A 17,316-nucleotide genomic window follows, 5' to 3' on the forward strand; every position below is an offset into this window, starting at 1 on the left:
GAAGGTTTTTACACTTATAGTTTTTTTATCACAATGGGGAAATACAGGCGTCAAAGTAGTCATGCAGTTGCGTCCCACTCAACACTTCCAGCCATCATTAAAATTTCAGGAAAACTGGAGCATGTGAAATGAAGTTATGACAGTTATAATCTTTCACCAAAAGGGGGCAATAATGGCGCCACAGCAGTTATGTCCCACCGAATCCTCACCAACCAACCATCAATAACTAAGGGAAGATCAGACCATGCGTAAGGAAGTTATGACTGTTATAGTAGGCCACCACAAGGGGGCGATAAACGTAGTAGGTAGTAGCAGTAGTTATGCATTTGTGTCACAACCCATCTTCAAAAATTTCAGGAAGATCAGAGTATGTGTAAGGCTGTCATTATTTTCCACCACAAGGGGCAATAATGGCCCCGCAGTAGTCATGCACTTTGTCCCACCCAAAACTCCAACCCACCATCAAACATTTCAGGAAGATTGGAGCTTGCTTGATTGATTGATTGATTGATTGATTGAGACTTTTATTAGTAGATTGCACAGTACAGTACATATTCCGTACAATTGACCACTTGAGTAAGGCTGTTATTATTTTCCACCACAAGGAGGCGTTATGCCTTCCACCTAATACTATGACCCACCATCAAACACTTCAGGAAGATCAAAGCATGTTTAAGGAACATGCTGTTATAAATGATCACCACAAAGGGGCAAAAAGGGCAGAGGAAGATGAGAGTATGTGTAGAGAAGTTATTATTGTTACAGTTTTTTTTTACCACAAGGGGATGATAATAATGGCACTGGAGTTGTCATGCAGTCAACAATGGAACTTCCAATAGGGAGCCAAATGGCTGGATTAGTCCAGCCCATCATGTCGCCATTGTTGTGTAAACGAGGCAATTGCTCCCCACAAAGTATGTGTATTAGACATCAACTCTGCCTCGGCTGCCATCTCATTTGTCACCATAGCACAGTGGGTTTCGACGGAAGACACATTCAAACATTTTTGTGTCAAAATATCACTTTCGCTGTTTTTTAAATGGAATATAAGAAAAATACAATCCAGACAAAATTTGTTGAATGCTTGCCTCAGCCGCAGGTACTCTCTGTTCCTCTTGCCTAACCCCTGCACTGAGTTGCAGGACGGGGAGACAATCAGGAACACCAAAACAAGTTTACTATTTAGCAAAGTTAGCATCATCTTGCTTGCTTACTAATGGTTGCCTTCGTTTGCTGTTCGAGACACAACGTTGGCGGCTGTCCACTTTCCTGCTAATCATATTTAGATGATTACAATTTGAACACTGTTAGTATTTCTTAGTAGCCAGCGAGAAAGTATATTTTTGACGTGACAGATATAAATAGAGGTCACAACACTGGAATTATATTACCCGAGGGGGCATGGCTACAGGATAGAGTTGCCAAATGGGGAACGAGTTCTTTGCATGCATGTTATAGAATTTTACATTACATTTTTATTACTAATAATTAGTAAATTGTATACTAAAAACTACAATTATGTGGTATATTACTTGGGACATGTAAGTGTCAAAAAGAGGTTAGTGAATAAAAATGGAATCTTAAGGTAAATTATAATGTAGAAATGCACCTAATTGCAAGAAATGTAGTCTTGATTTTCAAAATTGTGTGGTTTGCATAAAGCCACTTGAATATAGACTCTATAGGGCTCCGTTTACACTGCACACCAAATCAGATTTTTTTGCCTTCAAGTGACACAGATCGGATTTTTTTGCCAGTCTAAATAGTTTAATGTGCTTCGAATTTTATATTTTCACATCAGATTCAGGCGACATCAGTAAGTAATCCTGAATCTTTTCAAATGTGACTTCAGTCTAAATGTGAGTTTTTCGCACTAGGAAATACGCAGTCGCCAGCGGAAGTGGATATTTCATCACAACATCCGGTTTCGATGAGAAAAGTCTATTTAAGATGTACACATTTCCGGTGCATCACTTGTCAATAGTGCACAAATAATACGCTATATGTAATATATGAATATATATTTTGATACCGAAGAAAGAGCGATTGTTGAAGGACTGGAATTGTTGCTGTGGCGCATTTGCTTACATGTGAGCTGAAAAATAAAGCTCACATACTGTAGATCCACACTGATCCAATCCCAAATATGCTATACTATATACATCCATTCATATATTTTATTACTTTATTTTCACTTGAAAAAACTCCTTTTTACAGTGTTGCGACTTTTATTTTACAAAAGCCAAAACCAGTGAAGCTGGCATGTTGTGTGAATCGTAAGTAAAAACAGAATACAATGATTTGCAAATCCTTTTCAACCTACCGCATTTTTTGGACTATAAGTCAAAGTTTTTTTCGTAGTTTGGCCAGGGGTGCGAATTATGCTCAGGAGCAACTTATGTGTGAAATTATTAAAACATTACAGTAAAATATCAAATAACAATATTTATTAGGCTCATTCAAGTAAGAGACTAGACGTATAAGATTTCATGGGATTTAGCGATTAGGAGTGACAGATTGTTTGGTAAACGTATAGCATGTTCTATATGTTATAGTTATTTGAATGACTCTTACCATAAAATGTTACATTAACATACCAGCCACCTTCTCAGTTAGTAATTTATGTGCCATATAACATACACTTATTCAGCCTGTTGTTGACTATTCTTTATTTATTTTAAATTGCCTTTCAAATGTCTATTCTTGGTGTTGGGTTTAATCAAATAAATTTCCTCAAACAATGCGACTTATACTCCAGTGCGACTTATATGTTTTTTCCCTTCTTTATTATGCATTTTCGGCAGGTGCGGCTTATACTCCGGAGCGACTTATACTCCAAAAAATACGGTATATTCAATTGAATACACTGCAAAGACAAGATATTAAACGTTTAAACTGGTAAACTTGGTTATTTTTCGCAAATATTAGCTCATTTGGAATTTGATGCCTAAAACATGTTTCAAAAAAGCTGGCACAAATGTGAAAGTTGTGTAATGCTCATCAAACATTTATTTGAAACATCCCACAGGTGAACAGGCTAATCTGAAACATGGTCCACCCAGACTCAATATCCAGCGCCTCCCTCGTGACATGTTCAAAGTTCTTCCAGAGGTGGGAATTGAAACTCTCTCTTACAGGACACTCTGCTAGACATTCCCAGCAGACCTTCACAAGGTGTTTGGGCCTGCTAGGTCCATCCAGCATCCTTCCCCACAATCAGAGCCAACTCACCACCATGTGGTAATTGGTAGGAAGCTCCGACCCTCTCTTCACAAGAGTGTCCAAAACTGGAGACCGCAAATCCGATGACACAACAACAAAGTCGATCATGGAACTGCGGCCGAGGATGTCCTGGTGCCAAGTGCACATATGGACACCCTTATGTTTGAACACTGTGTTTGTTATGGACAATCTGTAAATAACACGAAAATTCTACTTGGGTTCAGATCCAGGAGGCCATTCTTCCCAATGGAGCCTCTCCAGGTTTCACTGTCGTTGTCAACATGAGCGTTGAAGTCACCCAGCAGAACAAGGGAATCACCTGAGGGATCACTCTGCAGTACTCCCTCGAGGGAATCCAATATGGGTGGGTACTCTGTTTGGTGCTTAAGCACAAACAACAGTCAGGACCCGCCCCACTACCCAAAGGTGGAGGGAAGCTTCTCTCTCATCTACTGGGTTAAAGTCCAATAACAGTAATGTGGACATTGTATCGATCCGTTGTGGTCAAGAAGGAGCTGAGCTGGAAGGTAAAGTTCTCAATTTACCGGTCGATCTAAGATCCTATCCTCACTTATGGTCATGAGCTTTGGGTTATAACTGAAAGGAAAAGATCTCGGGTACAAGCGGCCGAAATGAGTTTTCTCCGTCGGGTGGCGGGGATCTCCGTTAGAGATTGGATGAGAAGGTCTGTCTTTCAAGGGGAGCTCAAAGTAAAGCCACTGCTCCTCCACATTGAGAGAAGCCAGATGAAGTAGTTTGGGCATCTGGTCAGAATGCCACCCGGATGCTTACCTCGGGGGGTGTTTAGGGCACGTCCGACCGGTAGGAGGCCACGGGGAAGACCCAGGATATGTTGGAAAAGACTATGTCTCCCGGCTAGCCTGGGGATGCCTTGAGAATTCTAGACTTCCTGGACTTTTCTGCTTAAGCTGCTGCCCCCGTGACCCGACCTCGGATACAAGGAAGACAATGGATGGATGCTTTTTCCTACTCCTTTTCTTCATGTAAGAATATCACAAAATTGTTATTTAATTTTCATTACTTTTGTTGTTGTTGTTAAGTTTTTTCTTTTTTAATAAACATTTCTGAAATAATTACAAAAAATTCAAATTTAGAAGGTTAGAAGGTTTTTCATCGCTACAACTGTTCTCGTGATCGATTAATTTTACTTGATCAAGCCTTTAACCTTCTAACATTCCACCATACAAAATAATCAACGTGAGTCGTGATGATATCATATCAGATTATAATCAGCTGCAATATCAGTGTCGCATTGGAAGTGGAAAAAGTTGTATTGAGACACGCTTAATTCAAAACACATGTTTTCAATATATTATCTAAGCTTTTTGTGTTGAAATACTTACCCTTTCTGTTGCGTTTTTCCCCCACCTCAAAGCTTTTGCTCTTCACCCTGGTGTCCGGTAATATATGGGTACCCGCTGGCCAAACTGTTTATCCCCTTAGTGTAAAAAGTGACCCACAGGCAGCAGCGGAGAGGCGCTGTGCAGTGATTGATGGTGGGAGGTTGGTAAAAGATTTCACGCAGCCCACAGAGGCAGCAGTCACCTCTATAATAACTCCACTCGACAAATGTGCTTGGCTCTATGTTTTTGGCCAAAAAAGCAGTGAGCAGGTAATTAACATCTGTCAAATTTGTCAAAATAACTGCTATATTAACACAATTGAGGCTTTGCTGCACACATTCAATTGACCTCATTGGCAAATTCACATGTCAGCAGTTGATGAAAGCCACCAAATAACCCAATAAAAATACATTCTACAATTATCATTACCTTTTTATTTTCTTTCTCAAATGTCTCTTTTAAGCAGTGAAAATTATTGCTTGGATTCATTTCAATTTAATAAACAATACACACACCCCTCCTTTCTTTTGTTGAAACATCCCAGAGCAGAAAGTGTCATTTACAGGAGGAATTGTAGTACACGGAGGCTGAGATAAACGTTATCATGTCCAAACAGAGCATTTGCAGAGGTTGTAGACAGGCTGCAGCAGCTCAGGCCTCTGATAACATACAACATAAATGGACTTTTTCCATTTTCAAACCATCTATGCAATATTTACAGCAGTATAAGTGGAAATACCTAATTTCCTCCAATGAAGACCGGGGATATTTACTACAGAAATCACCAGGAACTTTTTGAAGGTGGCTAATTGAGAGAAGGCCTTGATTTGTGTATTTGTGCAACCAACAATAATATACATCCATCCATTTTCCACCGCTTGTCCCTTTTGGGGTTTCGAGGGGGGCTGGAGCCTAACCCAGCTGCACTCGGGCGGAAGGCAGCGAACACCCTGGACAAGACGCCACCTTATCGCAGGGCCAACACAGATAGACAACATTCACACACTAGGGTCAATTTAGTGTTGCCAATCAATCTATCCCCATGTGCATGTTTTTGGAATTGGGCAGAAGCCAGAGTACCAGGAGGGAACCCACGCAGTCACGGACGGGTAGAACATGCAAACAGAAAGACATCCACACAGAAAGACCCCGAGCCCGGGACTCAAACTCAGGACCTTCTCTCCGTGCTCCCCAACAAAACTGAGCTTGATGTAATGTCAATTATGCACTGTATAATTATTAGCTATTCACGTTTGCAATCGCTGCAAGGCTGTGAGACCACACTAATGTGTTTTTATGTGCGTGTTGGAATTCGAAAACCGGTTCCTGTTGAGATTTGAACCACAAAGTTGCGATTACTGGTAATCCTTTTATAGTTTTGTCAACGATTCCCTTATTGATACCTGTGGGCACGCATGACGTCACCACACAAGATGGATGATTGCTAACTCTATGGAGCGTCACAACGGCTGGGATGCCGGATGAAGGCTGAAGCAGAAAAGGGTCCCCAGTCGTCTTGGACTCCATGCCACTGGACCTTGACCGACATTTTGCACACTACTTTGAGGTGTTCTCCACAGCTGGAATCACTGTGATTAGACAGAAATATCGCATAAGCTTCCTAAAACAGCAAATATGCTTAAATTTCTGCAAAATAATGGTACATTTTTTTGGTGGTATAAAACCTCACTTTTATGTTTGCGTATTAAAGTTTTTTTCTAAACTAAAGAAACTTGATGGTAATCAACCTGTTTTCTATCCTTTTATCCAAATGACAATCACAAAGAGAATCGATAAAGAACCGAGCCATTAAGCAGAATCGAACCTGGAATCGGAATCGTAAAAATCTTATCAATTCACATCATTAACATTAGTACATTTTTTTTTTTTTAATTGGTGTATTTCTTTTGCAACCCAGTTCTCATTGGTTAAAAAATAGGAGGAAAAAACCCAACCACTGATTTTTTAACCCATGGAAGAAGAAGAAAAAGGTGGCGTCTACTTGACAAAAAGTTATATTTGGGTTTCATCTGACCACATGACATTCTCCCAATCCTCTGCTGTATCATCCATGTATCTATTTTGGTATAAACTCAACTCGTCGTGTTTGGAGGAAGAAGAATACTGAGTTGCATCCCAAGAACACCATACCTACTGTGAAGCATGGTGGTGGAAACATCATGCTTTGGGGCTGTTTTTCTGCTAAGGGGACAGGACGATTGATCCGTGTTAAGGAAAGAATGAATGGGGCCATGTATCGTGAGATTTTGAGCCAAAACCTCCTTCCATCAGTGAGAGCTTTGAATGGTTGACCAAATACTTATTTTCCACCATCATTTACAAATAAATTCTTTAAAATTCCTACAATGTGAATTCCTGGATTTTTTTTCACATTCTGTCTCTCACAGTTGAAGTGTACCTATGATGAAAATTACAGACATCTGTCATCATTTTAAGTGGGAGAACTTGCACAATTGGTGGCTGACTAAATACGTTTTTGCCCCACAGTATCTTCCAATAGAGAAAGAGTTTTATCACATCATTATCGGACTAACAACAGTCCTTTAAATCCCATCAATACCACAGGAAAGACAAACTGTCATTTTACGGGCACAATAAAGACTTAAATAATGTCAAACAAATAACCACGAAGATAAAGTGTATGTCTCACACGTAGTAATCGGCTGTGGACAGACAACTCCAAGAAATGCAAGTTTAGCGAGCGGTGCGCGCTACCGCAAAGGAAATACATTTTTGGCAAGCAATCACATTTTGGCACAACACCGGCAAATATAAACAAAACAAAACACAGGCGGAAATCGATATTCGATAAAATAACAAGCAAACCTGAGTTTTGACCCAGAGAAGGCAGGGTCGGAAACATTTTTTAAATCCGCGTCCCATTGACGTGCGGATTTCCGGAAATGCGCGTCCTTTCTGATTTCAATGTGTAAAAACACACAAAAAGTGACTTAACGCCAACATTGGGTCCTTTTACACACATCATAATAACACCTGACAGTAGCCGTAGTTCCATCAAGCGGTGCGGCTTTGTAGCTTAGACATTTTGACAGATTTGTGAGCACCTTGTGTAATGTTTTATAATGTCAATGAAACACCAACGTTTAGGTTTTGCCCACTTACAAGGTACTTGCTAGCGTGATTTATTCAACAGGTGTCTGTCATGATCCGCTGCCGGGATCATGTTATATTCTGTTTCTGTTCCGTTTTTGTATCACATTTTGTTACAGGGATGGGAATGAAGATTTACAAAATCAGCTGAACATTTTTTAATCCTAAAACACCGCTTTGCGGAAGGCCGCATAGCGGCCGCCCCCGAGTGCACCTGGTGCACTCGCCTGCTAGGCGTGTCTGGGGGCATGCCCCCCCAGAAAAAATTTGAAATCTATGTTAGCTTAGGATGCATTTCCTGCTATTTTGAATCAAAATCTAACAATATTCTCCTGACCTAAATTTCACATTTATTAGCAAATATTTTCATAAAAATGTATCATGAGATTAAATTTATGTATACAAGTTTACACATGTATAAAATTCTTGCACACTTTTGGATTATAGCCAAAAATACGCCTACAAATGGATTAACCAGAATTTAAGTTATTAAAATTTTGAAATACATTAAGATCGTGTATTGTACCTCTGAATGGACTAGTCTGTCGTAGATTGGTGTGAGTGGAGCCGAGTCAGAGGTGGGAGGCTTCGATAGTTGATTTGAGGCTGCATTTGTGACGATGTTTGACTTCAGCTTGAAGGCAGAACCCAGTGAAAAATTATTTCTCCGTAAAGTCACTTTACTTAGATGCCTTGCCGATTTCGCGTGGTCAAAGAGTGCCACCTTTCCCCAAGATCCATAGTTCACAATGTCCTTGCAATATAAGCACTGAGGCCGAAGATTAGCCAGGGACACGCCACCCGAGCCCCGGTGAGATGAGCGAAGAGGGCACAGCGCGCAGGGATCCTCCCGCTGTCCCGCCGACCAGTCGAAGCGCCCGCCGCGACAAAAAGCGACCAAAAAAGTGACTGTATCCCAGGGGAAGTGCAGAGATCTTCACCGCGTCAGGATGTGCCAACCAAGCTTTCACTTTTAACAGTCGGCCGGATCGCACTCCTCGGTGTTTACGCTTCCTGGGCAGCGGCGTGTTCACCCGACAGAAGCACTTGGGTAGGTTAGCATTAGCACGGAAAAATGTATCAGAGTCTCTTGCATTGTAAAGTTCACATGACCGTACTGACTCCCCTATCCTCAAAAGCTCCTGGCATTCATACACTAGAAGTGAGTCGATGGTCCTCAAAACACACGTCAAAATAACCACAAAACAGACAGTCGTGCTCAGATGCAAACGGCGAAGCAGACACACCGGCGCCATTTTGTTCTCTTCTATTATAACGAATTATATAATATTATAAAAATACGAGTTTGGAAACGCTCACAATAATTGAGGATCAGGGACTAGATATTGTCGGCAAACGACGAGTGCAGACGCCTATAACGGGCAATGTCATAGGTTGATGTCGTCAGCTGATTGTAGAGCTATAGTCAATCTGGTGCCTTCACACATTGCAATTATATTATATAAATGACTGGCGGCGCCAAAATCGGCGGAATTCCGCGCATCCGCGGAAAATTCCCATCCCTGTTGTTAGTGTTTGACTTCCTTAGTTCCTGTTTGTTCGGTTGCCATAGTCACGCATTAGTTTCACCTGCTTCTTGTTTCCGGACTCACACCTGTTTGGAATTACTCTCCTTATTTAAGCCTGCCTTTTCAGTTGACTTGTCCTCGCCTCCTAGTTTCTGTTCCATGCAACAGGTGACGACGCTGATTCCCAACTGTGGTAAAACTATCTTTGTCCTTGCTAGCCTCCGCGCTAATCCTTTGTTCTCTAGCTCACATGCTAGCGCTTTTAGTTCTTTCTAACTCCCATGCTAGTTCTGTTCGTTTTGCCTTTTGTGCCTAGTACCATTTTTTCTGTTTTTAGTCTGTTTTTTGGTATAAATAAATCAAAATTTCTTACCTTCACGCTGTGTCCAAGTCCGACTGCATAATTGAGAAAAACGAACCCACACCACAATGCCAGTGAAGCGTCACATTAGGAAGTGAGCAAAAGGAAGTTCTCTCGCGGCGGAAATTGCGGAGTTCGATGAGAGTACGTGGAGGTTAGTCCAAGCGATGGAGGCTGGGACGCTCCGTTCCGCGCCGGGTGAAGAGATGATCTGGGGGCCTGGAGGTTTCCTGGTCCCGCTCGACTCCACCTGGTCCGGTGATGTCCCCTCCCGACCCGCTCGCACTCGTCAGCGAAGGCGGAAGTCACAGAAAAGGGCTCCGCCTCGCGACAGAGACGCGCTAAACCCACCATCACTCCCTCTGGTACACAGCCAGCTACAACCCGTCCAGGACTCACCTCACATGTCTGGTAAAGCTTTTGGTTCTCCTTCCAAAGACTTCTCCGGCTAACCTGTCAGTCACACGGACAGCAGCTATGACGTCACTCCTTTGACGTCTCCCGAGGACAGTGGTGATGAGGAGTTTTTTATAAAGAATTCGTTCCCTCGGTCATCCACAAAGGACTTGAATGACTCAATCAGACATTTTCAGGACATTTTCTTAGAATTCCACTTTGGCTCCGCCCCCTGTGACTATTGCTCCCACCCAGTCTAAAGTCTAAAGTGTGTGTGCACTAGCCCACCCCTAGAGACAATTTTAGACCACGGGGAGCGCGTCTGGCATCCGCTTCTTGAGGGGGGGGCTAGTGCTGGTAGCTCTGCTACAGATGTAGCACCGCTGCGCCCAGCCAAGCCGCAACCTCCGGCGAGGCCACTACCACCGGTCTTTCGGCCTGACAAGCCGCAACCCCCAGCTAGACCTCCACCACCGGTCTTTCGGCCCGCCAGACCGCAACCTCCGGCGCAGCCTCCTCCACCGGTATTACGGCCTGCCAAACCGCAACCCCCAGCTAGGCCGCCTCCACCTGCAACACAGCTAGCTGCACCACGGGCTGCACCTGTAGCTAGACCAAGTCCAAGCCCTAGTCCAAGCCCTAGTCCAAGGCCTAGCCCAAGCCCTAGCCCAAGCCCTAGCCCAAGCCCAAGCCCAAACCCGAGTCCTAGCCCGAGTCCTAGGTCGAGTCCTAGCCTGAGTCCTAGGTCGAGTCCTAGTCCGAGTCCTAGCCCAAGTCCTAGTCCTAGTCATAGCCTGGTTTTCACACCAGCACCTGACCCCGGTCTGGATCCCACTCCAGCACCGGGCCCTAGGCTGGACCCCAGCTCCAGCACCTGACCCTTGGCTGGATCACTCTCCAACGCCTGTTGCCACGACGACGACGATGCCGCCTGCTTCGTCTGCTGCACCCGAGCCTGCTTTGCCTGCAGCATCCGCACCTGCAGCATCCGCACATGCATCGTCTGCGGCACCCGAGCCTGCTTCATCTGCTGCACCAGCGCCGGCTTCGTCTGCTGCACCAGCGCCGGCTTCGTCTGCTGCATCGGCGCCGGCTTCGTCTGCTGCACCCGAGCCTGCTTAGCCTGCAGCACCCGAGCCTGCTTTGCTGCAGCACCCGCACCTGCATCTTCTGCGGGACCCGAGCCGGCTTCGTCTGCTGCACCCGAGCCTACTTTGCCTGCAGCATTCGACTGACTCGTCTGCTGCTGCGTCCACGCCTGACTCGTCTGCTGCTTCCAAGCCCGCCACGACGACGGCGCCGATGCGCCCACCTCCACGTCGGCCACGGATGTGGACGTGCCCTGGTCGCCCTCCTCGCCGAGCGCATCCTCCTCCCCGCCGGCCACGAATGTGGCCGCTTCGAGGTCGCCCACCTAGACTTTTGCGGCAGCGGCGTTCCATCCGCCATCTGACTTGTCCCCGGTGTATTCGGGGACACGCGACCTGGCGACCCTCCGCCTTCCCTTTACTTTTAAACTTTCTTATGGAGGGGGGGGGTTCAAGCTTTGTTTTTTTGGGACATCTGGAATCTGTCACTTCAGAGGGGGATTATGTGATGATCCGCTGCCCGGATCATGTCATATTCTGGTTTTGTTCCGTTTTGTTATCACATCTTGTTAGTGTTTGACTTCCTTAGTTCCTGTTTGTTCGGTTGCCATAGTCACGCATTAGTTTCACCTGCTTCTTGTTTCCGGACTCACACCTGTTTGTAATTACTCTTCTTATTTAAGCCTGCCTTTTCATTTGACTCGTCCTCGCTTCCTAGTTTCTGTTCCATGCAACAGGTGACGACGCTGATTCCTGACTGTGGTAAAACTATCTTTGTCCTTGCTAGCCCCCGCGCTAATCCTTTGTTTGTTCTCTAGCTCACATGCTAGCGCTTTTAGTTCTTTGTAGTTCCCATACTAGTTCTGTTCGTTTTGCCTTTTGTGCCTAGTACCATTTTTTCTGTTCTTAGTCTGTTTTTTAGTAAAAATAAATCATCATTTCTTACCTTCACGCTGTGTCCAAGTCCGACTGCATAATTGAGAGAACGAACCCGCACCACGATGCCAGTAAGCACAACCAGAATTAGTACATATATTAGGCGCAAAGGTTTATAAAGCGCACTGTTGATTTTTGAGCAAATTAGTGTCTTTTAAGTGCGCCTTATAGTCAGAAAAATACTGTACAGTTTTTCAGATTCATCTTTAAGTATTTTTTTAACCTCCAAGTTTTCACGAACTATAGTGGAATTTGAAAGATTGATAGATAGATAAAAATAAGTAATCATTACTTTCAAAATGCTAAAAAAAAAATTATACATTCTTATTTTTTTTAAGTGGCACTCGTTAGTATAACAAGAATAACTCAACTTACCCTGGTGGCTTCTGCTTTTTTGCGGAACATTTCCTCCATCTTCACCGCCAGATTTTTCACCAGTTTGACACCATCGATTTCTTCCACTCTGACTGTTTTTCCTGGTGGTTTGTATTTCTAGAAACAAACAAGCAGAAGAAGCAAACGTTAGCGATCTTTTTAAGGGGCCACTCGGAGCTCATATACTTACAGTAAACCAGTTAAATAAATGTCTAATCAAGCCTGTCAAGAAAGAAGAAGGTTTGATTATCACTTTATCTGCAACCTTTTGTATGGCGCAGCACTCGCATGCAGGCGGAATTTTTATACAAGGATTAGAAGCCTTTAAATGGTAGCCGACCACAGATGAACGCTTGATAAGATCCGCTCTTTTACACCAAATGATTGATAGTCTTTATCTGGTCGCAGTTATTGGCTTCACACGCTGCTTCCTTCTGTCTGCTTAGATGGAGACTGCCAAGCTAGAGGGGCCCTGGGATGGGAGAGGCTGCGTCCAAAAGGCTACGCATGGCAAGAGTGTAATTGAAATGAGTCAGAGCAGAGGAGAAAGATAATAACGTGTCAAGCTTAGCCGATTCCGGGTAATAAAGTATACCTCACGTAATGCTGAATCTGCCGGATGCATGAGGACCGCCAGTAATACAGAACAACACTCTCCACAGCTGGGAGGAATATAACGTTACATAACACCTCACCTGACAGGCGCAAAGACTGCCCACTGAGCCACATCACACACATCCGATAATGTTATCCAAAGATAAACAGGGCCGCAGCTGCTTGTATCATTCAAACACAACGCAGATTATGCGGACGAGATGCACACTAAAAAACACACACGGTTACACGAGGCGACAAATTACCTATTGAAAGGAGCATTGCGAGCTCGCAGTGGAGCAGAACAGTTCATTTCACGCCTGTCCTCCTCGCCTCAGCACCCAGTCTCCTTACAACGCTCCCCGTCCCCCCAGGTCCCGCCTTCTCCAATCATCAAGATGAGCTTAAACAACATCCATCAACAATCAGGACCGATCATGATTATTGATAAAAATATTGACAAGTTCACAAGTGAGCACGGGCGGCAGATGGAGGGCCGCCCACTGCGTCTCCCCTTTAGCAGAAATCTTAGCGAAAGCGTGCATCTGATGATCAGCCTTAATGACCAAGGCCTAACGACCCTTCCAGTTCCCTCACAGCTTGCTGCTTTGTGCTGACTAGCTCCTGACACGCCTCCATGAGCAGGAGCAAAGCCAAAGTGCTTACATGCACACCAAAAGGGGAACAAACCTGCGGGGCATTTCACTATATGTTCGTTAAACATTTTAGAAAATCCACATTTATTTGCAATGCCTAAGGTCCCCTCACCTCAGGGCACGGTAGCCCCTGGTTTTGAGCCTGGAGTCGCTTTCTAAACGCTGTCTGTATGCTCTCGCCATATCTGCGTGGATTCACTCTTGTGGTTCCACCTCCCTCCCACGCTCCAGGACATGCAGGTGAGAGTCTGGAATTAATCCTGCTGCCGCCTTTGGCTGAGGAGGAGGTAGTCTCCGTGCTGGTGTTGATGCCGGGACGCGGCGCTGTGATAGCCCACAGCTCCTAAAACAAGAAGAATATGTCAAAAGCAGAAGATTCATTGGTTAAATAACAATATTGTATTTTTTTTCAGTTTTTTGTTTGGCCCCCTAATGATACATAGTTTTTTTTACATGCAATTCGTACAATAACCAAAACAGTAATCAAAATACTGGGCAAACTTTTTGATTAAAAAAAAAACAAATCATACAAAAAACAGGCCGTATGGTACTATACTATTATGATAAGGTGATATAATCAAAACTCAAATACAAGACACCCCGATGCTGGATATCTACGTCCATTTATTTATCATAACACTTTTTTCCCATTAGGGTCACCAGTGAGCTGGAGCCTATCCCCGCTGACTTCAGGTGAGGGGCGGGGTACACTCTGGACTGGTCACCAGCCAATCACAGAGCACAGATAGTCAAAAAACAGTGTCTCTCGACGACTTAGTAGTCTCCTGTTAGCCTAACAAGCATGATTTTCATATGGGAAGAGGCTGGAGTACCGGGAGAGAACCCACACAAACACATTGAACACAGTGAACAAAGATTCAGATTAGGGCTGGGCGATATATCGATATATACGATATATCGCGGGTTTGTCTCTGTGCGATATAGAAAATGACTATATCGTAATATCCGAGTATACATTCTCACGCAGTTGCTTTTAGCTGAGGGTGTACACTTCAGGCTCTTCCCACTCTTTCCGGTCTTTCCTTCTGACAGACAAGCAGGCGCACATTCTTACATACGTCACATACTGTCACGTCATACGTCACATACGTGTCCGCCCTCAAAGAGCAGAGACGTAGCAGACTGGGCTACGTTAGCTGCTAACATAGCCGTACGAGAGAAAGAAGGTGCGGATCTGGTAACAATTGAAGGAAGACTTAATTCCCAATAAAAACAGCAGGGTTTCCATCATCTGGCGGTGGTTCGGCTTCAAGTGGGAATGTGTCGAACAGACAACCGTAATCAGTCAAGCATGCGGTACAAGCGTTGCAATAAAAAGTAGCATTACTGCTAATATGTAGCATCATTTGAAAAGTCACTCGCTAGAAGGAAGAGAATTCCATAACCGTAGTAACCTACCACACAGTGAAGGACGAATACTATTTGATTTCCTATTATGCAGCTCATTTTTATTTGACACTTAAAATGTCTCTGACAATCTTGCACTTTATGATTTGGAAATGACATGAATGTTTGTACAATGGCTTAATAACTTTAACAAATACACTTTTGGTCAATTGACTTAGTTGTGATTTCCCTCTCTGTATGAAAGTTTAAAAGTAGCATATATGAATGCAGTATGAAGAATAATGTTTTAATGTAGACACATATAATTATAATACTGCTGTAATTATATGCATCAAGTGTTCATTCAAGACCAAGGCAAAATATCGTAATATATATCGTATATTGCGATATGGCCTAAAAATATCACAATATTAAAAAAGGCAATATCGTCCGGCCCTAATTCAGATCCAAATATCCAGACCGTGAGGCAGATTTGTTACCCACTATTCAGAGGATGAATCAGTAACAGGGAGAGATATAAGAATAAGATCAGGACAGACACAGTGAAATAAAGGACACCCTGACAGTTAAACACTGAACTAATTAAACATTTTCCCTTTGTACAACTGTATTTACATTCTGAAAGGATTTTCACAACTATATTAAAACATCATCTCTAGTATAGAAGGAACTAAAACAACTACTTGACATATTTTAATAAAAGGAGCACCACAACAACAAAATCTAAATTCGTTGTCAGCTTATCTATGATCAGTGAAGAACATTTTTAATAATTAATATTGAAAAGAAGCACATTTTAAAATGAGTGAACAACTATGGATAATCTGCGTAAGTAAAAAAAAATGCATCAGTGGATAACTTGGAATGAGAAAAAATACAAAGCAAAAACATAGTAATTGGTAAAAAAAAAAAAAACATTACTTTTCGGGTATTCTTTACAGCATTCTTTACCATAAATTGATTAACGTGGACTCCGACTTAAACAAGTTAAAAAACTTATTCGGGTGTTACCATTTAGTGGTCAATTGTACAGAATATGTGCTGAAATGTGCAATCTACTAATAAAAGTTTCAATCTATCAATCAAGCAACAGCATTTCAAATCTCAATGTATCATGAGGATGTTACATTCAAACCCAAAAGCTAATGCTTTATGATAAGAATGATCCTGAATAAGGATAACAATCATTTAAGTAGGCACCATTTCATCCTAGCTGCTACCAACATGCTAGCTCAGAAAGCTAACATTAACCAACAACTACGAGCAAGCCAGCTGACCAGTGAGTTAGCTTCCTTTTTTTTTTTTTACAAAGGGAAAATTCTAAAACAATTTTCAGTAACCACGCATAATATTGTTTACTGTTTTAAAACAACACTCAATACCAAACATTACTGTCATGAAAATACCTTTCCATTGTGATTGAAGCGAACTGCGTCAGAGCAAAGAGGGGCGGGGCTAACCCAGATGAAACGGCACCAGCTGGGTGTGCAGTGAATTCTGGGACTTGAAGTTACAGTAAAGTTGCGCAATACAGTAAAATTTGCTTTGAACACTTAACACTTTTTAAACGCTTTTTTAATAGAAAAAAAAACAGCTGACACCGTTTTGTGTTTATTTACACACACACACACACACACACACACACACACACACACAACTATTTGCTGTATGCGTTTGGACGCACTGGGCAGACTGATCCAAATATGAATATTTGATATTGTAAAATTGTTAACAAATAGGTGAGATGGAACCGATATTTTTTATGCTGTATATACGCAATATATTTTATTAAATATGATTGGGGAGGTTCAGAAAATAATTAATCGTTTCAGCAATACGGCCCGGGGCTTACACTATCAGATTGATACCAAAATTTATGGTATCACCCGCCTCATCCCCATCACCTGATGCGCACTTCTGCGATCAAGTGGTCCAATGTGGTAACATCGACCGCATTGCCCTTGTTTTTGTGGGATGCAAATAACATTCATCCAACCTCGTTTCTTCCATGCAACACACACTTGTTGTTCAAGCCGCCTCCGAGTCACATTCATATTTTCCTATCATATCCGTATCACATCAAAAAGTGGACGCTCATGACTGCAAAGGGTTCATGCAGGATGAGGAGAGGAGGTATGTGGAATCAGGTATAGTGCTTGGGCCGTAAAAGTGCACACACACACACACACACACACACACGCACACACGCACGCACGCACACTCATGCACACACGCACACACACACGCACATGCACACATACACGCACACATATAATTCTATATAAAACACAAATG

General features: G+C 43.0%; 1 protein-coding gene across 2 annotated transcripts in view; it reads right to left on the minus strand.

Moving 5' to 3' along the window:
- cacna2d3 (calcium channel, voltage dependent, alpha2/delta subunit 3) overlaps window positions 1-17,316 on the minus strand; it is an 85,614-nt gene that overhangs the window by 67,322 nt on the left and 976 nt on the right. For both annotated transcript variants that reach the window (XM_061874267.1, XM_061874266.1), the window contains exons 3-4: window positions 13,766-13,996; window positions 12,404-12,520 (exon numbers count right to left, since the gene is read on the minus strand). In XM_061874267.1, the coding sequence (XP_061730251.1) occupies window positions 12,404-12,520; window positions 13,766-13,996 (348 nt within the window). The remainder of the gene's footprint in view (window positions 1-12,403; window positions 12,521-13,765; window positions 13,997-17,316) is intronic.

This window comes from Nerophis ophidion, linkage group LG16 (assembly GCF_033978795.1).
Source record: "Nerophis ophidion isolate RoL-2023_Sa linkage group LG16, RoL_Noph_v1.0, whole genome shotgun sequence".
Lineage (NCBI taxonomy): Eukaryota > Metazoa > Chordata > Actinopteri > Syngnathiformes > Syngnathidae > Nerophis > Nerophis ophidion.